This window comes from Lissotriton vulgaris, chromosome 1_1 (assembly GCF_964263255.1).
Source record: "Lissotriton vulgaris chromosome 1_1, aLisVul1.2, whole genome shotgun sequence".
Taxonomy (NCBI): domain Eukaryota; kingdom Metazoa; phylum Chordata; class Amphibia; order Caudata; family Salamandridae; genus Lissotriton; species Lissotriton vulgaris.
The window spans coordinates 1,359,330,434-1,359,355,306 of record NC_141685.1 but is presented as its reverse complement, the minus strand read 5'-3'; the positions used below and the strand labels follow the sequence as shown (position 1 = coordinate 1,359,355,306).

The 24,873-nt window shown below is 43.1% G+C and overlaps 1 protein-coding gene across 2 annotated transcripts in view; it reads left to right on the top strand.

Moving 5' to 3' along the window:
* LRP1 (LDL receptor related protein 1) overlaps window positions 1-24,873 on the top strand; it is a 1,437,817-nt gene that overhangs the window by 613,572 nt on the left and 799,372 nt on the right. For both annotated transcript variants that reach the window (XM_086966724.1, XM_086966716.1), the window contains exons 42-43: window positions 15,952-16,141; window positions 18,549-18,753. In XM_086966724.1, coding sequence (XP_086822850.1) covers window positions 15,952-16,141; window positions 18,549-18,753 — 395 coding nt within the window. The remainder of the gene's footprint in view (window positions 1-15,951; window positions 16,142-18,548; window positions 18,754-24,873) is intronic.

Sequence of the window (24,873 nt, the reverse complement as noted above, 5' to 3'; positions counted from 1 at the left end):
TGCGCCCTGAAACCTAACCTACAATCCACGTCTTGTCTGAGAGGCTGCCTAGGCTGCCACACAGCAGACATGTTGCTGGACCCCTGGGTAGAGCGCCCCCTGCTCTCCTGGGCCTGCAACAATGCACATCCTGGGTGAGGTGCTAGGTCTCCTCCTCCAGGATGGGCAGGGGAAGCTTCAAAGGCATACAGCCTTTGTGAGCTTCTCCAGGCTACTTGCTGTACTCAGCAACGGGCCCCAACCGGTTCTGACCCCACTCTGGCGGGAAACTTTACGTGAGGAAAGGGGGTATGCCAGGCTGTGCAAACTCCACCCCTCAGGTGGGAGAGACGCGGTGAAGCACAACTCCGGGCTCTGGAGGATGGGGAGCCCTGCCCAATCAGAGATAGGCTCCTGCCCCACTCCCACAGGAGAGAAGCAGGATAGGGGGTGTACTCACCCCAGGACAGGGACCTATTGATCCCTGCTCTTCCCCTACCTACATTTAGTATTTAGGGGCACCCTGAACATTCCTTCCGCAGATCCCGATTTGAAACAAGTAAGAAGATCAAGAAACCTAAAGACCTGCTGTGTAGCTGCTAACAAGAGGACAACACCAACTGACTTGGCCCCAGCCCTACCGGCCTCTTGATCTTTGAACCTGCTCCTGCGACACTCCGGCGCCTTCCGTGGTCAGCAACCTCAAAAACCCCGGAGGACCTGACTGCCTTGAGACTCTACTAAGACTGGGACTCCCATGAGCAGTGGTTCTGCTCAAAAAGCAACACCCCTGGTGCCAGCCAGGAACCACGAATCCAGCACACTCTGTACCCGCCGAGCCTGGCCTGTGCCTGAGTGGACAATGACCCTGAGGACATCTCCCCGGCGATTGTGATCTGAAATCCAGTGCCCAAGAACCCTCTTCGACGACCCAGACTGTTGCGTGTTTATCTAGGTTCCTGATCGATACTGTAACCCTATGCCCCTATTCGGCTATAAATCCATTTATTCCCTATATTGGCATAACCGTTCAAGTGCGATTTTCTGAAAAGTCATCTCTGGCCTCACACGAACAGAGCCACATTCCAGCATGACTCTCTGCCACTTCCTTTGCGACCAATTAGTGCAATGACAGTGCAGCAGTCCCTATCTGATATTCCTAGATAACACTCAGAGTTCTTCAACAAGATAAAAACTTAGCAAACCTGGAAATCCCCGCTTGCTATGTTTTGATTAGTAATGGAACTCTAATGAGCAACTGATAACTATCACTTCCTAGTGACATCTTTAATTGACGTCTTATGTCCAGCAAACTTGCGTCAAACCCGGCACCTGTCAGGTATAAATATTACCAACGTTGCCTTAAGCAATGTTCGTTGCCTGTTGCTGATGCCAGCTGCCTGCATGAGCCTGTGTTGGTAAATCTAGCACTCTGTCGCTGCAGCCTGCTATCCTGTGGTGGTGAAGCTGCTGATTACCATTATCGCCGCTACAGCGCAAACTATGGTGCAGTACGCTTAAGGAGCTGAACAGCCGTCCTGTGCGAAGACATCCAGCAGATTCCAGCTGCCCGCGGACGCTGTCCCCCCTCCTTCCTCGACGCGCTGAAGAAAGCCGCTGCCTTTCTCGTGCAGAGAAATCCAGTCCCTGCGCTTCCGGTTTACCCTCGCGGGTGACTGGGATATCGAGAGAGACCCCTGAAGGAGATACCAATCCTCCATCATTCTATTCAGAGGTATGGTGTTGACTAAACCCTTAGACGAGAATTCTTGAAACAAACCTTGGCAAAACCAACTTAACTTAAAGCTACTTACTTGCTCCCCTTTCACGTGTTAGGCTTAGGTCAGGCACACTGGGGTAGGCTTAGTTAGGAGCACCAGTTGAGTATGTTAGCCTAATGTATATATGACTGTATATATGTTTTATTACTTTTAAACCATTGTATGGCTAAGAAACCATATCAATGCTTTTGCAGTTCTATTTCGCAATACTTATCTTACTGTACGTACTTTTTATAATAACAATTATTGCAATTGTGGCAATACATTTCTCTTGTACGAGAAGAAAGACTGTTCAATAAATGTTAACCTTTTATTGATACACGCCCGTCTCTCTATTCTCTACATCTCGTGAAAGTAAACTGCACTAGACTGACTGAGTGAAATGCATGTCTATTGTTTCACACAACCCTAGAGATTGACTCTTGATCTGAGGAGCAAAGTTGTCATGTTGCATGGTTGTTGGAAAACTGAATCCCTTCTTGTCTGTGCCAAGGAAGCTGATCACTTCCTATGCAGAGAAGAAAGTTTCCAGTGACCTCTGAGCTAGTTGGTAACACAACCCAATTAAGTTTAGCATAGTCAGTGGAGGCCTGGAATATCCGCAGTTCCACGTCGATACTACTGTTTATGTTATTCCAATGCGCAGGGCCTAGTGGGAAACTAGGAACTACACTACATGGCGCCCAAACGTTTGGTAAGGCGATAAACTAACGCAAGACAGTTAGAGTAACTCAGTCGTGCATATTTCACACCACTTTCTCCCATAAATACTCCAATAGACGTCTGGAGTGGGTGAAAGGTTAAAATCCGCCCGACCTTAGTAGGAAGAGATTCCTATGTAAAGCTCTGGTTTATTCAACGTTGAAGGATACAGTGTTCCAAAATATTGTGCACCTAATCTTTGTCTCCTTGGAGACCTACTCTGCAAACCTTGCATTTTTACAATGCCAGAAAACGGAACCTCTGGGGCCGCAGCAGATGCGACTCAGCAAGGTCCTGAAAACACAGACCCGGATGCTATTATCATCCCGGTCCACTTAAGAAGATCTATAACTTTAAAACTTATAGAAAACGGACTGACACCACAAGGTGGTACAGTAGTCTTCGTGATAGAGGCTCACGAGTATCGGCAGACAGAGGTATTCTATTCATGGATAAACTTTCCAGCGGTAAACGCTAGAACAAAAGAGTTTCACTATTACAAAATAGAGAAACCCCCGGAAGAGTACGCTCCTTTCGAGGAGATTGAAATTCCACTTAAATTTCAAGAGCACCTGCTCTGGTTTAATGGCGCCCTAAAACACAATGATCACATAACTAGGCTCGGTCCATTAGGTAGACCAGGAGCCACGTGGCCGGTTCTAGCCAGCTACACACCACATCCGGACATTGCAAAAATGTCTAGAGAAGAGCTGTTAGTACAGCTAAACACATTAATAAAAATACATAGGCAATTAGTCCAATATGTAATGCGGACTGCAACAGTCCAGCCAGCTGTTAATACACCACAGCTGACCCCTCATCAGGGGAACACAAATAAAATTACACCACAGAACATACAGTCATGTCTTGGTAAAACACCCGTAAAACGGGAACAAATTCCTTTCTGGTTAGCACAGAAAATCACTCAAATAGAGGCAGTATTTCCTGATACTACCCCTATTGAGAAACACAGAATCTTGACCATCTGCCTTCCTATGGGAATCGCACCACACGTGGAGGACTGCGACACTTGGGGTACAGTCTTTGCTTCCATTTACACAAACACACGGTGTTCCGTCTATGGCGGTAATACCAGAAGTGCTAAAACAGATTCAAAATGAATTCGGTCCAGAGCCCGCTTTAAATCTAGGTATGAAATTACTGAAAGACTTCAAGCAGGTCACGGCTATATTATTAGCCAACATTAGAGGAGAAGCAGCATCTGTGGCGATCCGCCAGAAGTTGAGGGAAACAGATATAAAAGATCCTGTTGAGCTTGCAAAAATCATAGAAAAGTGCTATGAAGAATTAGGTAGAGACAGCTTGGGTGGAAAACCAGTTAAGCCCCAACTGCTTGAAAATCCTGAAAAATTATTTATTAAAAATAATTTAAACACTCCTAAAAAGAGCTGGGATGGAAATAAACAATCCACTCCCAAGGAAAAAGTTTTCCAGTCCAGAGGAAGGTCTCCTCGACGGAGGGAAAGAACTCCGACTCGAGAACGCCAGTCTCCCCAGAGGGAGCCCTCTGAGAAAAGATATAACCTTAGAAATAGGGATAATCTGAAAAAACCTGATAGATATCAAAGTATTGATACACGACCCTCTCGATCTTTTCCACAGAATTCGGAAAGAAGAGGACGGTCAGACCCAGGAGAGCACACCAAGTCCAAAGACAAGGAACCTGCTCAAAATAAGAAATCTCAATTTCAGAAAAAAAAGGTAGCCAGTATTAGAGTAATCAACCATGCCGAGAATACTGAGGACACAGTTGAAAAACGGGGAGTGGGCATTGACAATGTTGGACAGTGCAGCAGAAATCAGTATAGCGCGCAAGATCTTGATGAGTCATCTGGAGACAGTGGACACGAATGAATACATTCAGGTTGAAACTGCCGACGCCAGACTTAGCGAGCCCCATAAAATATACGAAATAACATTGCGTATGGAGGGTGATAAGACTAGGAAAATTAAGGGTCTATTTTGGGATAAGCTCTCAAAAGGCTATGATATTCTGTTAGCTGAAAAAGATGGGCCCCTAGAGTTTGTCAGGGAGTGCCCTCGTGGCGAAGAAGTGATTATGCCTGCCTTCTCGAATCACATTCCGATTCATAAAAAATATACATATGCAAGGAAATGGGCAGTGGCCCAGGCACCTGCATTATATAAAAATCATGTAGGATGGGATGAGGATTCACCTCATCACAAAATCCAACTAAAAAGTGAACCAACTGCCCAACTGCAGTATCCCATAAAGCAAGAAGCTAAAAAACAAGTCAGGGAGATCTTAGATCAACTTGAGTACCAGGGGGTGATTGAAACATGCACCTCTCAAATGAACAATCCTTTGTTTCCTGTCTCCAAGCCAGACAATTCATATCGTCTAGTTTTGGACTACAGACACCTTAATACATGTTGCAAAACCTTTGCAGTACAAAACTCGCATAGTGCAGCCCTAATGAATAACATAGTTAGGAAAAAATATAAAACGACATTAGACATTTCTAATGGTTTCTTTTGTCAAAACATTGCACCAGAAAGCAGATATTTGACCGCTTTCTCTGCATTTGGGTCGCAGAAAAAATTCTGTCGACTCCCACAGGGGTTCAAGAACAGCCCAGGAATATTCTCAGCTAGGGTAACAGTTACTACAAATCTATGATGATGAAGCATTGTCTTACGTAGATGATATTTATCTCACAGACGACGACTTGGATACTCACTTGAAAAGAGTGAACTCCATTATACTTGGGTTCGCAGCAGAGGGTTACAAATTCAACTTTAAAAAGTCCCGAATTGCCCATCTGACAGTACTATTCTTAGGGTACGAATTATCAAGTGAAGGAAAAAGCCTAGCGGACAACTTCTTAGAGAAGTGCGCTGTACTCCAAGCTCCAAAAACGCTGAAGAATTTACAATCCATACTAGGTTTTCTGAATTTCGGAAGAACTTACATACTAAATTACGCAGAGAGGGTTAAACCTCTCTACGAACTAATTAAACCTGATTTTAAACAAATCAATTGGACTCAAAAACACACAGAAATTTTGAGGTCACTGCAAACAGACATGTTAGCAAAAACAAAATTAGATACACGTGACAACACACGTGATCTTGTAATCCGAGTCATCCCAGGAAGATGCGGATTCACGTACCTAACCTCTAATGAGGGAGAAAAGGTACCAATAGCTTACAAATCACATTTGTATACAAAGGCTGAAATAAAATTCAGTTCAACGGAGAAAATTCTAACTGCGGTTCAGACTGCTGTAGCAAAAGAAAGGCCCCTAGCACAAGGTAAACGAATAATAATCGTAACACCAATACCGGCTTTAGAAGCGGTAACTAAAGCAAGCATTCCTAATGCTAAAGCTTTGCATCCGAGATGGATTCAGTGGGTTAATTCTCTTGCTGCAACAGACGTAGTTTACGAATTTGATCCTAACTTAAAAACACAGGAATTTTTACAATATGAATATGAATGTCCTCTGCCAATTGAAATCCTGCCTCTCGAAGAATACGGAAGTATTATATATACTGACGGATCAGCACAACCCGCAGTTGGGGGTAAGCAAGCTTACAGTGCTGCGTGCGCGATTGTTAAAGGTCGCTGGCACAAAGGAAAATTTAGACCATTGGTCACTAAAACACAATCTCTAGGAGATTGCTCGGCTCAACGAGCTGAATTAGTAGCATTTAAGATGGCGCTAGAAAATACCGATCGCGAATTCCCCACACTAATAGTGTGCGATTCTTTTTTATTGCGTACAATCTTATAATGAATACTTGCAGAATTGGGTGGAAAATGGTTTCAAAGATGCAAAAGGTGGCACAATAAAGCATAAAATGCTTTGGGAACAGGTAGTTCTTTTACACAAAGAACTACAAAAGACTCACGTGATTCACGCACAGAGTCTTCGACGTGATGGCGTTCACGTTGCAGGGAATTCATTGGCTAATACAGCCACCGCGGAAGCAACTAAACCGGCTTCCGTAGCCACAAAAAAACGTACAGATAAGTATATAGACGGGGAAACTATGCTAGCAGTAAAAACGACAGTAAAAGGCGACTGTGCAGCACTACCCGTAAACTATCCACTCAATTATGCATACATAATCGATGCAAACTCCGTTCCTTTTGCTCGAATCCCTGGAGTGGGGGACAGAGTAATTCCAAACAGGAGCAGGAGGGGCTTCCTATTACTGGAAGCACACATGGGGTTGGGTCTGAAACACCAAACAATCAAAGCCTCTCTGAAAGAATTGCAATCAGAATACTGGTGGCCAGGAATGAGTATAGATATTCAATGTTTTGCTCAAAATTGTGAAGACTGCAACAGAGATCGCAGTAATGAACAGGCAAGTGTAGTTTCAGGATCCCTTCTAGACAGCATAAGGCGGTCTATCTGCGTAATCAAAGAAGAGAAGCGCGTCCCAGTGTACACCATTAAGACGAAAAGCACAAAAAAAATGAGGCCTCCAGCGCTCGGCTGACGCTAGAACGGTTATAAAAGATTTGCGAGTCTTTATCGGCACATACGCAATTACCACGTTCCATTCTGACCAGGGTCCTGCTTTCAGCTCTCGAGCCTATAAGGAGGCCATGGCCAGCATGGGAATTGGGTTGCGGTATTCTTGTCCGTCGCACCCCGAAGGGAATAGTGTGGTAGAAAGAAAAAACCGTGACATAAAGCAATCTATAACAGCGAAGGTATTAGGTTCAGGCGCTGGGTGGGTCAAACATTTAATAAGTGTCCAGACTAGTCTTAACAACATGCCAAGAAATTCTCTAAAAGGTTTCAGCCCATACGAACTATTGTTCGGAATTAGAATGCGCGTTCAGGACCTCGATAGTCAGATGTCAGTGGTACAAGAAGAAACAATGCACTTTGATGTAAAAGATCGTTTGGCTGTTTTACAGGAACTGAATGAAACAAGAAAATCATTAAGCAACATAAAGTTAAAGCAACAGCCAAGTACCACTGACGAGGCACCACCCGCAACAGCCCCAGCAAGGCCTGTCTGGATTCCAAAGATTGGGGATCTAGTCAGAGAAAAGATCGCGGTTAAGAAGGAATTTGGGCCTTCTTACAGAAAAGCAGTACCTGTCTTAGCAGTCACCGGAACAAGATCAGTTGTGCTACCGCCCCTTGCTGGTAAAAAGGAGAACAGAGTCGTGTCTATCGATCTGGTAAAACCACAAGCATGTGGCCTATAATCAACAGTAGGCCCAGTGGACTCCCAAGAAACAACAGAATACCCAAACTTGCAACAATCCAAGAGGTTCAAACTGAAAGACTAATCACATTCGATCAGCCTGCAGTGCACAATGAAGGACTATGCAATAATGCCATGGAACTCGTGCCTCTTGAAACACAGATTGAAACAGTTCGTCAAGAAACAACACCAGTCTACAATGATGTGGCATCAGAAAGTGCTACCGAGAGACAGATTGAAAGAACAATCCCATCAATTGACAGAACGGCCTCTGGTTATTTCATCAACACTTCTCTGAAGATCAAAATGAGCCCGAAGTGATGCCAGAAACTAAAAAGACTTTTAAAGAAAAAGCAACAGAACTCTTTCATCAACTGAAGGAAATCTACCTTATTTCCCCTTGGCTAGAGTTCTGGTTTGGTCTAGGTGTATTTTTCCTCCTGCTTTGGCTCATCATGGTACTGTGTTTGGGAAAATTCATTGAAGGAAAATATATTACAATGGACACAGCAAGTCAGAACATCAACCTAGTCCTAAAACCACACAGATCATCCCACGTGAAGAAAAGAGAACTGTCAACAGTAAATGTCACAGCAATTCCAATACCTGGTGGGGTAGTATGGGAGAAAACAGACTATGAGATCTATGGTCCGGTCGAAATCCTGAAGTATCCTCATCAACTAAAGGTTTCCTTAAGTGACTTTGTGACACCTAGTACATTCTCTGATGATTGGGACTTTAACAGTATTAATGACATGATGTCTGATTTAGTAATGTCAGCTAGATTCACAGATCATGATTATTTACAAGGTTCATCTAGTTATGAGCAGTTATTCTGTTACACCCACTATGGGGATCATTACTTGCATAAATCTGCACAGCCTAGAAATGTTTTTATGTATAATCAATGGGAACATTGTTCTACACCACCTAAAAGCAGTTCTAAAGCATTTTTTGAGAAATTCAAATACTTCTCAGGGTTTAACACCAGTGATGCAGAAAGGTTTTATTACAAACTGTTAGATAAAACAGGAATGAAAACAATGCTGACAAATTCTAAATTGATATATTCAGAAGCATTCTATGACAAAATGATGACATTTGGTTTTGATTATTGGAAAAATAATATTGAAACGAAAACAATTTGGGGTACAAAAGATTGGCAGGTGCAAGGCATTGAAGCACTATTTAGAACCTGCATGATACCTGAACAAATGTTGTTTTTAAATGACACAATACACCAAACATCTTGTCTTGGCCTAGCTAAGATCAAAGACCTTAAAACACCGTCTATACCGAAGCCAATACCTGAGAATACAACCACAGATATTGAGTTAGACGTGTCACACATTTTAAATTTCAACAGAACACATCCTGATTGGAAAAAGTGGTTAATCTGGCCTACAGACACAAATAGCTGTCAAAATAGATTCCTGAATAAAACACAGGGGTTAAAAATGACCAGATTAGACCCTAGATATTCCCAGAGACAACATCCAGGGATTATAACAACATACAGTGTAGGGAAACTCTGCCTTGAATGGCTAACTTCGTCCACACTGGCTGAAATTAAGCAACACTTGTCTTTTTTAAAAGATGGTGCTGATTTGCGCGATTTCATTCTTGGACCACGCAAACAGCGTCAAAAGCGTTTCATAGCGACCAGCATCTATGCTGCTTACAACGAGGCTTGGAAAGTAAAGCAAATTGAAACTGCTGAAAAAATACGAGAAATTGATCGTATTAATTTGGAGAAATCACTTTCTGTGGTAGACAATGGGTTAACGACTCTGTCTTCCAGAATATATTCTTTGGACAATATTGTATCCTCTGCCTTTGATGTGATAGACAGAGATTTGCTAATGTTACAACATGGCCAGTCTCAATTACGCTCTATTATAGAATTAGGCTGGACGCTGCAAAATCTTCGTTCAGGCTATGTGCCTTGGCGTTTAATCAACACAACGTCATTATTTTCCAGTTTTAACCTTACTGATAAACAGATCAGTTTGGCACAGAAAGGAGCAGACTATACAATCCTGAGCATCGAAAAACTTGAGAGATTATCATTGACAATGTCAGAGAGTCCTGTCATTGAATGGATAATACACGGAATTATCACAATTCCGATAACTTTCCGATTTAAAAAGTGCCTTGAGTACATACCTGCTGGCCAATATGAACAATTGGGTAAAGGATATGTAAAATCCGAATGGAAATTACCATACACTCATTCTTGCTATAGTGACAGTGACAAAAATGTATTTCTTAGTGGTGATAACTGTAAACACTCACTAAGCGGTATACTTTTGTGTCAGGGTATTAATTTACACGGAGCATGTGATGGAAATTCAAACAACCTTTCATGCCACCAGCTAGTCACAGCTGCAACTCAGATAGAGCCCTTCTTTATGCAACTCGCAAACGGGAGTTACATTCTTAGAACGGATCACAGATGTTGTGGCCTGACGCCAGGGAAAAGTTATCTAGTACAAGTAACGTCCATGGTCAAATGTTGTATGCAAGCATTGTTCCCGAGCGGGCCTCCAGACATAGTGACTCCCCTCTGGCCTCGTCTGAATCTCTATTCTATACGAATTGATACATTAAGCAAAATGAAATCTGTACTTTTACAGACAACAGTGCCTATAACGTCATCTAAAGAGACGTATGATCTTCTAGTTGCAAGGACAGCTACTGAAATTCATGACCTTTTATCAACAAATTGCCCCGTGCATTTCGTAGAAATGTTCAGCCAACTCCTTAACATGTCTAGTGCAACAAGCATCCCAGGCATATTTAAGACAGTCTTTACGGGACTGCTAACACCCTTCCAGGCAATTTTGGGAATCTTTCCTAATTTTGTGCACTCCATTTTTGGCGGCATACCATTATTTTTGGGACTCGTCGCAGGGATTCTATTTTTGACCCTCCTGCTTCGTTATGGCAAGCCTCGGCTCAGACATAGCTCCCATGGGAATGGAAGAGACAATCCTAGCAATGCGCTACAGGGACAGGATAACTAACGTCCTTGGATTGGCCAGGCTGAGAGATCTAAACATGACCTGGTTCCTTTCATTCAGACCAATATGGCAAAATTGCATTTTACCTGTGCTACGGTGTATGCTTTGCGGCGATGAATGCGTGTTGGACATCTGTCTTTCACTTCCATCAGCAGTACCAATGGACGTCGATACTTTGCTCAGTCCAATAACGGCTCACGCATTGTGTTGTCCCCAGCGGCTACCAATCCTGATGACGGCATTCGTGGAGACTCCTGTACTACAGCCAAGTGGTAACAGTGGAGCGAGTGACAAAAGCAACATCATCCAGGTACAACGTTCTGTGAGCATTGCTGGTCCTGCCTTCGATGACAGCAATCATTCTCACACCTGCCAAGTTACAGCGCTATCTAATTTGGTTGAACTATCACCTGATTTTGTAGACCAATTCTTTGAGAGCCTGTCTGATACGATGTTCTCACCCACAGAGAAACAATAACTTTTGAGAAGCTTTCCGACACACAGCGTTCCCATGAACTCTGAATTCGGCCTTCAGTTTTGATCAACAAAAACTGCCAAGTGCTTTGGAAATCTATTTTTCTTTGAATTGGACAATTTTTTTTAAATATTGACCCTCTCTTTTTGGCACGGACAATTCTTTGCTTAACGTAAAAACTATTCTTAGAGAACAGAAGCTTCACACTTCTATTTCTAAACACATCTAGAGACATAACAACGTTACACCAGCCTCTAGCACACATGTTATTACAAATGCATTTTTATGTGATGATTTATCTCGCCTTTCTTCTGTCAGAGATACTTCATGTGTCATTCCTTTTGCATAATCGTTCATTGATTTCATATGCAATAATTTTTTGAATGATTACTATGCTTTAAAAAACATACAGTACCTATATTCCATGTATTACAAGTACGCCTATTTCGAATGCATTTATGTATTTTGGGGTGGGCAATGTTACACATGCATCTAATTGCTTAGTGTTAGTAATTTTGATGGACATTAACCCGTGGAGTGGGTGTTGCGTGTTTATCTAGGTTCCTGATCGATACTGTGACCCTATGCCCCTATTCGGCTATAAATCCATTTATTCCCTATATTGGCATAACCGTTCAAGTGCGATTTTCTGAAAAGTCATCTCTGGCCTCACACGAACAGAGCCACATTCCAGCATGACTCTCTGCCACTTCCTTTGCGACCAATTAGTGCAATGACCGTGCAGCAGTCCCTATCTGATATTCCTAGATAACACTCAGAGTTCTTCAACAAGATAAAAACTTAGCAAACCTGGAAATCCCCGCTTGCTATGTTTTGATTAGTAATGGAACTCTAATGAGCAACTGATAACTATCACTTCCTAGTGACATCTTTAATTGACGTCTTATGTCCAGCAAACTTGCGTCAAACCCGGCACCTGTCAGGTATAAATATTACCAACGTTGCCTTAAGCAATGTTCGTTGCCTGTTGCTGATGCCAGCTGCCTGCATGACCCTGTGTTGGTAAATCTAGCACTCTGTCGCTGCAGCCTGCTATCCTGTGGTGGTGAAGCTGCTGATTACCATTATCGCCGCTACAGCGCGAACTATGGTGCAGTACGCTTAAGGAGCTGAACAGCCGTCCTCTGCGAAGACATCCAGCAGATTCCAGCTGCCCGCGGACGCTGTCCCCCCTCCTTCCTCGACGCGCTGAAGAAAGCCGCTGCCTTTCTCGTGCAGAGAAATCCAGTCCCGGCGCTTCCGGTTTACCCTCGCGGGTGACTGGGATATCGAGAGAGACCCCTGAAGGAGATACCAATCCTCCATCATTCTATTCAGAGGTATGGTGTTGACTAAACCCTTAGACGAGAATTCTTGAAACAAACCTTGGCAAAACCAACTTAACTTAAAGCTACTTACTTGCTCCCCTTTCACGTGTTAGGCTTAGGTCAGGCACACTGGGGTAGGCTTAGTTAGGAGCACCAGTTGAGTATGTTAGCCTAATGTATATATGACTGTATATATGTTTTATTACTTTTAAACCATTGTATGGCTAAGAAACCATATCAATGCTTTTACAGTTCTATTTCGCAATACTTATCTTACTGTACGTACTTTTTATAATAACAATTATTGCAATTGTGGCAATACATTTCTCTTGTACGAGAAGAAAGACTGTTCAATAAATGTTAACCTTTTATTGATACACGCCCGTCTCTCTATTCTCTACATCTCGTGAAAGTAAACTGCACTAGACTGACTGAGTGAAATGCATGTCTATTGTTTCACACGACCCTAGAGATTGACTCTTGATCTGAGGAGCAAAGTTGTCATGTTGCATGGTTGTTGGAAAACTGAATCCCTTCTTGTCTGTGCCAAGGAAGCTGATCACTTCCTATGCAGAGAAGAAAGTTTCCAGTGACCTCTGAGCTAGTTGGTAACACAACCCAATTAAGTTTAGTATAGTCAGTGGAGGCCTAGAATATCCGCAGTTCCACGTCGATACTACTGTTTATGTTATTCCAATGCGCAGGGCCTAGTGGGAAACTAGGAACTACACTACAAGACGACGCCTGCAGCCTCACAACAAGGGACCCCTCCAACCGCGACCAGCAGGGGTTAAGTTTCCCGACGTCAAGACACCCCTGCACCCGGCGCCCCACTCCTGGGTGCCTACCTATCCTCCAAGATCCCAACTTACCCCTCGAAGTGTTGGTCGCTCCTGAAGAATCTCCGTCCCCGAGTCTGCAGCCTTTGTTCATCTTCTAAGTTTTCCATTGAATAACATTGAGCGCTCGACTGCTCAAAAGCAAGCTGCACGCAGCCGCCGAGTGCCCCTGGCAGTGCAACCTTTGTCCTAATCTACTTATTTGCCGTGAACAAGTGACCAGGATCCCAGCTCCCACAGCCGCATGGCCTGCTTGCCAGCAGCCACCAACCGAAGGCCCCCTGCCTCTCAGAGGATAACATTGGCCTAACTACCTCTGCACCCGGCTGCCCCTGTGCGGCTGAGGGTGTACCAATTGTACCTGACCCTGGGAGACCCCTCAGTCTATGCCCAGAACCTTAACTCTGCCAGTCGAGTACTTACCCAAAAGCAGACTACTCACTTTTCTTCCATAGAGTAACATTGACTGGTTTCACTTGGAAATTCTTCGAAGTGTGGAGTTCTGAAACTTTAAAATATTCTTCTAAAATCAGCTGAACAACGAATTCTGATTTACTCACCTGTTATCAGGATAGAACCTAGTGCTGCACCTTTTAGCCCTGCACTGACCCTGAAAAGTAATTTTAACCGTACTTACCAGTAATTTGAATTTCCTTCCATAGGAATCAATTGTCTGGTTTTCATCACAAAAGTTTTCAAGTGTGGATTTTCAGAAACTACAAATATTCCTTAAAAATCGCCTGCTAGATTTAAACGCATTCCTTCAACTGTTTACAGTACAGGAGATGCACCAGTGCTGGATCCAGGATCCAACACGGAGTAAGAAAAAGTAATCTTAACACTACTTACCTGCTAATTGAATTTCCTCTCATAGGATAACATTGCTTGGTTTTCACTGAAAAGTTTTAGTGTCAACTTTAAAAATTCAATAATATTCCTTAAAAATCACTACTGTAACTAAAATGGTTTACTCAACTGTTTACAGGAGATGTCCCGGGACTGAATCTAGGATCTAATCCTGTGGTTAGAAAAGTAATCCATGAAGTAATCAATTGCATTTAACTAGAAAAACCCATTGAGCTCAATGTTGTATTGTTTGAAATTGTGTTGCCTATTGCAACCACTGTAGCTATTGTACTTAAGAAGTCTATTGCCTATTTGAAAAGTATTTATCTGAAGTCATTCCTTTCGAGACAAGTATATTTTGAAACCTTGTTCGTTCTAAAATAAAATAACTATATCTTTTGATACAAAGCAATTGGCCTAGAGTTCAGTTCTTGAGTGTGTGAGACCATTTGCTGACTGAGTGTGTACAACAAATGCTTTACACTGTCCTCTGATGCTGCCTTACTGCTCGACCAAGCTACCACTTTAGAGAGTAAGGTTATATCTAACTTTAGCCTCTGCCAAACCTCTAGGGACTGTTTACACACTGTACCTTACTTTGGTCCAGTACATACAGAGCCACTTTCTTACAGGCAGGCAACTCAAACTTCGGTGGTTGTGTTGCCTCAAGGTAGCCCAGAATGTGAATGCTAAAGAGGGGTTTTCAGGAGAATACTTCCATACTGTCTTAATGGCTTCTTCAGCGCTAGGTGTATTGCTGTTGTGTAGCTTCTTTAGTCCTGTTAAATCTAGTTCAAGTAGGTGCTGAAGAGATTTGCATGTTTGTGTTCCCCCTGCTACTCTGGAGTGGCAGTGGGTTGGTGGGCAGAAGCGGATGTTTATAAATAGTTCTGTACTAGTTCCTTCCAGTGCCAGGAAATGTCTTTATCCTTTAGGCAAAGGCTAGTTTATCTGTAGCTTTATTTTCAACTTTATATCTCCAAAAGTCGTAATGTTATTCCAGCCTGGTGTGGTGTACATGAGGACATTGCAGACATCTTTTCCAAGGTCATAGCGGTGGTGGGAGAAGAGTCGTTGGACCTCATAAGGATGTGCAGCGACAGCAGGCCACTTCTAGCACAAAAATGTACACTTTATACTGCACCTAGAGTCCTTCTGGCATACAGGAATAGGCATTGGCGTGGAATAAAGACCAGGGCAAAGCGACTACCCTTTTGAGTTGGAAGATTCCACAAGAATACATTACTTCCCTATAACACTGACCATGCTGCATGGGTGAGTGTCAGGGTTTGAGCTGATGTCATAGAAGGGACCGTTAAGTACATGAATAGGTGGGTTTATGTATGTGTGTGTGTCCTTTTTTTCTGGCGATCCTGGCCAGAGAAGTGACAAGTTTGCAATTCTATGATGCATTTCATGCAGCAGTGCCAGTGGTACATGTGAAGCCACCATGTTGAAAACGTCAGTTCAACAGCACATGGCCTGTCAACCATGCAACACTAGCACATATGTTTCCTACAAATCTAGAAAGTCCCTTTTGATGTACTTGGGGTTTTTGCTGCACCATATATTTTTATTTTCGGGGGTTAAAGTCTACATTGTTAGAAAATTCAAACCACCTCAGGGTGTTCTTATCAGTTCATTATTTTGAGTACTTGCACATTGAGAGGTGAACTATATCTCACTTGGTCTGTAAATGATAAAAAGATTATTAGTCCCTAAATAGCATGTTGACCAGTTGTGTTTTTTTCTTGCAAACAGATGTGGGATCAGTGGAAGGGCTGGCATACCACAGGGGCTGGGACACACTCTACTGGACCAGCTACACAACTTCCACTATCACTCGACACACTGTGGACCAGAGCCGGCAGGGAGCCTTTGAAAGGGACACCGTGGTTACCATGTCCGGAGACGACCACCCGCGGGCCTTCGTGTTGGACGAATGTCAGAAGTAAGTGCAGGATGGGGTAGTTGGAGAGTGAGGTCATTTAACACAGAGAGAGGGGGCTGCTAATGTCCAGTCATGTTCTTTTACAGTGTAGGGCTTACACTTCTGCTGCCACCCGTTAGTGTAATGGAAGCTCGAATAGCTTGTGCCTAAAAAGCACTTTCTCCTTTTTATTGGAATACTAATTGCAGGTGCCCATCTGATATGAACAGCAGAATTCAGGCTACCGAAAAGGTTGGCTCAGCCTTCTATTGTCAACATATGTATTACCATTTAACCGGGTACTCTTAATTTGTACTCTGTACACTTAACCCGCTTCGAGTTGCTTCTTCGTAGTCCTCCTTGATAAGGTTGCATCGGATTGAATGTTCAGAGTTAATTTTGCTCAGCCTGTCATTATGAAGACATATAGGTCTCCTGGTGGAGTACTTGCCAGTTATTGTAAAGCCCATTTGGTAAAATGCTTAGTCTTCATTTTGTTTGGTCGTATATTGTGAAGTGTTGGTCTTTATCTTGATGTTCATAATACTACTTTTGTTTTGTTGGCTTTGTAAAGGAGGATTGACCTAATATGCTCCCTCTTTGATTCACTCACTCTTCCTTTTCTTGGCTGGTCATTGTGATAGTTCCACTGGTGGAAAGTGTTTGTATTTATTTAGTTGTGGTTATTTATAGAGCACAGACCTAGACATAGGGGCAGTGGGGCACTGTAGAGCACAAACATGTGGCGCACATGTGGGGTTGTAGAGTCAGGAGGGCCTGTTAACACAGAAAATTAGGGTTAATGTTACTTTAAAGTGAAATAGTCGGGCATATACTGGGGGAGATGGATTAATTATTTTATGGGAATCGGAAGTGTGACTTTTGCATCTTAAGTTTTTTTGACACTTTTGAAATTGAGCCTACCCAGTTCAGAATTGCAGACCATTCAGGTACTTCTGTAGTTACTCGTGATATAGGCAAGATGTTTCCACCTACAAGACCTTCTAGATCACACATAATAGCTTAAAGTAGATGTTTCATGAGAGTACTCAGTCATGCATGGCCTTCTCTATCTTGGCGAACAGTTGAGCTGCTGCATGAAGTATAGTGCTGGGATGGCAGGATACAATCAGCGAAGATGGGTGACTGGGCATTGACCTTGTAAGTGTGCGTTAATATGTGGGTCTGAACAGTGAAACAAATGTTTTTTGAAAGGGGAAAGGCTTAATTTTGCGCAATAGGTTCCGCTGTAACTTGGCTACCTGTTTTTTCTTTCTTTAAAAAGCCCTTAAAGGACCAAACTGAGATAAAGTCCATGGCCAGGAATTCACCATAAAGGAAGAAGTTGTGGAAATTCATGTAATAAAATCATTTGCTAATTGGATATTGGGTTGTACCATAATTGCATAGGATATACTAAGTCATGGTTGGATCACGTTTATGATAGACATCCAAGTTTCAGTAATCTTCAGGCATTATGTGAGTTAATCCACATCGCCTATTTTGTGCAAAAGGTCAGATGTAACCAGCAGAGAGAGAGAGAGAGGAAAATTAGCCAAGCATGTCTTCCCATCAAACTGCATGTATCACAAAAGGTACTTGGGTCGCAGATCATCTACACTACAGTTCTCTACAGAAACATCACTTAAAAGATTCAAACAAGAAATTGAAGAGGTTGCCTTACCAGTAACTTAACGTGGCATGCTTCATCCTTGGTTTCTTCCCCACACCAGAGTAAGACTGCCACTCTTGCGAACTCAACCTAAGAGGGAGTTATTAAGATGTTTTAAATCAGGACAACTGCGGGGGTCCAGGTGAAACGTAAAAGTATCTAAGGATAAACTCAAAAATGTCCTTTTTATTCGTTGGTACCCTTCATATGATTAAAAAGCTGCGTAATTGGTTGTATGGTTTAGTACAATGTTTCACCTAATCTCAAACGAGTGCCAACATGTATTGACTGGTAAGGACACCTATATAGGTCAACCGTCTTCTTCAGAGCTCAGGAACTCCCTTCCTAGCTACTGCATGCAATTCATTCTGTGGTTGAGTCTGCCAGAGTGGCACTGTCTTAGTCTGGTGTAGGGAAGTTGTGGAGGAGGAAGCATGCCACCATAAGTTGTAGGTGAGGTGAACTCTTCAATTTTTTGGTGTTTATTTTTCTGATTTGTTTTTAGCGAATTGTAGTGTAAACAATCCACAACTCAAGTACATTTTTGTGAAAAGTGCATGGGAAAAGCACCTGGTTGTTTCTGAGAAGAGTTCTGCTTGTATGGCTGATCAAGTGAAGAAGGGATCTCCTACTATTGAAATGCTAAACATGTTTTTCTTGGTTGGCCATTGGATAATAGTGGTTTCACAGGGTTAACTTGATTTGCCCCAGTATGCTAGACTAATTCTTTCTTGGCTTGGTGCCCCCAATCCACAGTTTGATGTTCTGGACTAATTGGAATGAGCAGCATCCCAGCATCATGAGGGCCACGCTCTCGGGAGGTAACGTGATTATCATCATCGATAAAGACATCAGAACCCCGAACGGCCTTGCCATTGACCATAAAGCTGAGAAGATCTACTTTTCTGATGCCACTCTGGACAAGATTGAACGATGTGAATATGACGGTACACGGCGACATGTGAGTTTTAGTGTTGTTGTAAATATGTATGGTGTAAAAATGGAAACCTCAGTTGTTTACTGTGGAGTCCCAATTATGTGCTTCTGTGCCTATCAAAGTCTTGTTTTTTTGTTGTCAAGACTAAATTGGACTGCTGCAACCCCAGTACATTGCCACAGTAATGTTCTTTACCATGTGATCTTCATTAATACACTATATCTTCTCCCAGCTACAGGATTCGTGAACACTTTTAAAATGGAGGGAAACTATCTGTTAAAATGAACAAAGAACCATGACTATGTCAGGCAGAAATTGCTTTTTCTTGTTAGTTTCTAAAAGAAATGTATAAGAAAAATCTAATAAAACGATTGTAGCATAAAAAAATACTCTAAAACAGATGTAGTGGTAATGCTGTGTGAAAGGCGGTTTTATTTTCCCTCTTTAAGAGAGAAAAACATTCAATTGAAATGTTTCCACTGCTATGTAGCCTCACTGAGAGGAACAACTGTGCTGTAAATGTAAGTATGTTCATTACCTTCAACTGTGCACTGACCTGAGGTGCACGGTGGTGATTCTAATAGAAAAACCTTGGAATTGTTCAAACGTCTCACTAGAAGCTGAGGGTTATTTAATGTTTTGAACGAATAAAACAATGCACTAGTTCTTTTTTGGGCCTTTGGACAGAGCCAGCTCTTTACTTGTTGAACTGAAAAATGATTAATTATTGCACTGCCCTAACAAGTGCTTCTGAAGGGAGTTTTCGAGCAACAAATGCTACATGCATACAATTATAGAGAAATATAATAACATTACATTGTAAACATACAGACTCTACTACTTAAAACAAGCATTTGCAATGCAATAGGTCTCGCAGTTGCAGGAGTTTAAGCTATTGGCATTGTAAATGACAATGCCTTTTATTTATGTTTTAAAAACCAACACGAAAATAAAAGGCATTGCCATTTACAATGCCAATAGCTCAAACTCTCACAACTGCGAGACCTGCTGCATTGCAAATGTGAGCAGTTTTTTTGAGTGTTCAGTGAAATGTTTAGCCTCTGGTGTGGCCAACAGTAGAGCAAACTTGAATAATAGCTTTATGGAATACTGAAATTATTTTGAGTGTTCTGTCATCATGGCACTTGAACAAGCTAATGTATGTGCATATAATCAGGCCCGTCCCAAATAGCATTTTTCAAGTTTCCTAACCTAGATCCAATCGTAATCAAATATGAGACATCTGTTGTAAAACATAGGACACCTGGTTGTTAAACCAGAACACATTTTTAAGATGAAAATTTAGAGGAATCAGACCGTTATGGTCGTGCCATTTAATAGCGAAGGTTTCGGAGCCATGATGAGCATAGATCAGGGGTGTCCATGTGGGACCATGAGGGCTGACTTCACCCTAGGTTTTCAGGAGATATATTTTCATGCGATACACCTCAGTGCAACTAATTTAAATAATGGTGACCATACACCATCATATTATACGCAGCATTATATATGAGAGGGTTATTTATCTATTGCCCCCTGCAAATGCACTTACTTTTGCCAGAACAGCATGTCTAAATTGGAGGAAACGTCCTGCAAGAGGTACGTAAATACCAAAAAGTAGCGAATTTTGAGGTATTCACCTTCTTATAAGAAAATGGCCTACCCAGAAAATGCCCTCGCCCTGAATTTGTGTGCCCCTCAACTGAGTTTTCGTATTTGTAAGCGCTCTCTTAAGAGCGTGAAATTACACCAAACCGTGTTTCATGAATCTAGATGATGAATTTTTGTGTTTTTTTTTTTTTGTATGGCTGAGCCCATCTTAAGGGCAAAACAAACATTGCAAGTCGGTTCCATACATGTTAGTGGTGATATGCTAATGTGGGACCGACACTTGCTGTCTTCAGTTCAGATTCACACAAAATCTGTTTTTGTGTAGAAACGAAAAAAAGGGTATTTGTAAAGTCACGTTAGGTAAAAGGGAGTGCAAAAAAAGCATATCAAAAACACTTATTGATTTTCTTTCGGTCAGTTGTCAGTTACCTACATTTTAGCTTATTTGCCTATTTTCACTCGTGCAACACCAAATTAGGAGATTGGCTGGATAAGTAATTTTTGTATTTATTATTTTCAAAAACACTCGACTTGATTTCCCAAACATCGGTGGCCATGATTAACTCGATTTTTTGCCAATAAATAGTTTAAAGAAGGAGTTATACCGATTCTAAGCCCTGGAATGTGCAAGAGCCAGGTTGACACGCGGTAATGGTGCTCAGTGTTCCGATTTGAAAAGATGAAAGGCTGAGGTGGCCCTTATTGGAACTCTTGGCCGACAGGTGTCAGAATCAAACACTTAGATCAATTACCTCTTCATTATTACCAAATATGTAACAATTCCGCTTCATTCTAGCCCCCAGGCCGGCCAGTCTCACTGTCTCAATCCTTCGGGTTCAAATAAAGATGAACATTGGCCTCGTGAAAACAAACAATTGGGGCACTTTTGGACAATATTCTTCCTTGAGAACACAGCCCCCTCGACTGCCCTGTGTGCTCTTTGGCGCCACACACGAAAACAGCAGCGCGGGAAAGCAGAGGTCTGGGCAGCTTGCGTGATATTTTGCACCGAAATGAGATCCGCCCACACTTTCATCAGGACGAATATTATACACAATACGGGGCGTGTGATCGACTGCGCGTGGCATGAAGGTGTTCCGATCCAGACTGCGCCTACCTTTGATCCCTTAAGAAACCGCACATCTGGGGCTTCCCTCTTCTGCAGGTTTTGAGGCAAAGAGGGCGATTGTGGGTACATTTTGTATATATTTCTATAGGGTTTGCAACAAGCTCCTCTCTTTCTGGTAGCTTGAAACAATTTGTTCGAGGCATGTGGGCTGCTGAATTCATATCTGTGCATAGATTGCCGCCTAGTGTTGGGTCCGGATGATTGCACATGGTTGTCCTGGAAGAGTCTTCGAAGTATCACGAGATAGGTGGCTCCTCCTTCGGACTACAGTGCGCATGGGCATCCTCTCCATCCTCAGATTGTTTTGTTCCGCCATTGGGTTTGGATGTACTTTCCAACTCCGGAATTAACTAAACTCTTCTCTAAAGGCCAAAAGGCCTTGGGATCCGTCGGTATTGTTTAGCGCTCGGTACCGATACACTTTCTAAACATCTATTGCACTTCGGTCATCAAATCGGGCCGTGAGGCCTTCTCGACGCCACGTGGACCAGCCGTCGATGGAACAAAGTCCATTCAAATACTGCCCGCAGTGCAATTCGAAGTTCCCGCACACTGATAAGCATCCCGTGTGCAACAAATGCCTATCTCCAGATCATCAAGAAGATAGTTGCCTGGCCTGTGCTCAGTTTCGGTCGAAAAAGACTCTGCGGAATCGACGGGCAGCGAGGCAAGAAATGCAACGGTCGGTACCAGAGCCCGATAATATCTTCGACTATGGAGGGGTAAAGCCAACCAGCCAGCCTTCTAGAGAAAGGTGTCTCACCATTAAGAATTCAAACTGGAATAGGATGAACTTACTCTAAGGCAGCGGTCTTCAATCTGTGGGGCGCGACCCCCAGCGGGGTCGTGGAGTCCTGGGAAGGGGGTCGCAGATTCTGCAGAGTGCAGTTCCTGGCATTGGGCTGATCGAGGGTGCTCACGGCAGAGGCCTAATTCACACCGAGGTGTGAAAAACAACGCCTCATTAACAAGTAAAAGGTCTTTGAAAGACCTGTCAAGTACTTGGGTGTGACTGTGTGTGTGTTCCTGAAGCTGTTACAGCAGGCTCACATACACGAGCTGGGGGGGTGGGGGGTGGGCGGGGGTGCTGGGGGAGTGGCTGTAGTGTAGCTCTTTGAGTTCAATGAATGTTGCGCACCTGGCGCTGTGGGTCCCGTGACACGTCCCACGCCCCCAGCAGGGAGGCACAGAGATGCCCTCCCGTGAGCGGGAAAGAAGAAGGAAGACGACGCACCTGAGAAATCTCCCTATCCTCAGGTATTGACAATGTATTCTGCTGCAATGTACAGCATTTTGCTTTGGGGCTAGGCTTCATGCCCCCAATCAATATCATAAAAAAAATACTTGCAGCATTTTGGTGTGGTATTCTTGCAGCTTGTTTATCACGTAGCATGGTCTTATGTATTACCATAGCAATCTAAGGCTACTCTCAAAGTAGAGGGACTTCACTTGAAGTTGTCACTCAATATCATGGATGCCTCTTAACTTCAGGGCACTCTTTTGATGTCCAGAAAAACAGCCAGGAGGCATCTGGAAGGCCTCTGTAGAGTGTCGGAGATTATACTCTAAGGAACTTCCTAGGAGCCGATCCCTTTCATGATCACATTTTGGGTTTCACCAGAGAAAGCGATGTCAGGAAAATTTGTACTTAAGAAAAAAAGCTTAAAAACTCCACGCCACTCTTCTTTGTATGCTTCTAATTTCCCAGTGCCTCCTGCTCCTTTCTGCTTCCTCCAAGTACTTCTAATATCTCTCCCTGGCATTGAGCAAGGACCTCGTACAGCTTCCTGTCTGCGGCCAGTGTCCTTCCAATGGCCGTGTGTAGGAAAGTGGGTTTCTGTTGCAGTAACCCCCTCACTTTTTGCCAGACTACTGATGTATTTTGACTTGATGTGCCCTGGGTCCCTGCCAATCAGGTCCCCAGGGCCTGTGTTCTTTCCCCAAATGTAATCTATTGGAAGCCAGAGTCCACGTCTCGCAGCACCGTCACCAAATGCGAGACCCGGGACTCCTCCTTCAACGTTAAACCAAGTAAGGACACCGTTTGAGATAACCCTGCTCACCCCCTTAATAGCTTGGCACGAGCAGCCAGGCCTATCTCCAAGGCACGAGTGTACAGTATGTGAAACCACACTCAAGGCAACCCACTGGTGACACCACAAATGGACTCCACACGAGTTTATTAAAACGAGTATAAACTTTATATTAAAAGATTTACGATCAGACCACACAATACAAAAGCCAACATATAATAAAGGGTAATATTTGTTTTGGCTGGCTGGTAGGTTCAAATCCCAACCACCGCTTTCAAACTGCTATGCTGGTTGTAATGCAAGAATAACACACGTTGCAATTGACAAACAATAGGGCACTGCGTAATGATACAATTCTGTGCTTGGCAAAGGAGAAATAATACAATGAGTAACGATACACCCCCGGTACCTTGCAATGGGAGAACTAATGCAATGCGTACCGCTACAATCATGTACAGCGCAATTAAGCAGACCCTCCAGGTTTTCGAGATTTCGCGATTTCGCGGTTTGACGCGAAATCAGCACTTTTGAAAAAATGCTGCGATTTTTACAAAAGTGCCTGCGAAATCGGCACTTTTGAAATAAAACGGTTACAGGGCATTAACATCTCGATGGCAGAGCCAGCCCCTGACAGCCTATGGCCCAGGCCTGCATCTGCGCCAGGAATGCTGGCCTTCGGGGCCAGGAAGCCCCTCCCGAGGAAGAGACTGTCTGGCAACAGGTTAAAGCTTTATTGAAATGACTGTTTGGTATTCCATTAATTCAAGATGCTTAGACCAGGGATAATCTCACTATTTTATTGTAACGTTTATGACTATCAAGGAAGATCATGCCATGCAGAAGGGAACGTTACTTGTAATCCTCGTTCGGTATCATGAACAACCCTCCTCCCCATCTTGAACAGCTTACCGAGGTTACTGGGACAATATTTTCTGCTATTTATTTAGTGTGTGCCACATTGTGTCTTATTGATTCAGCATGTGTATTCTCAGTGGAACCTAGATTCACCACATGGACCATTTTGTACTGCTTTTTGCATTTCAACACCGTGATATATACACCTTCAAGTTATTCATGACGACGGTGACCGCTTTTAATATTTTAATTGTAACATTGTTATACTTCTTGAGTCATTTGTTATTTAAATTAATTTAAAACTGTCAGAAATGTTTCCACCTCCCTCATTGCGGCTGAAGGTGAACTCTTTGCATACCCATAACAGTATTGTGCTAGCTACTCCTCTAGATCAGCTGTTTTTCCACTACCACAAAAAACCTAGGGACATATGTACCAGGGCATTGCGCCACAGGAATGTGACTTTTAACCATGTTCATGTGGCACAATGCCCGGCTTCGTATTTACACAGTGGCG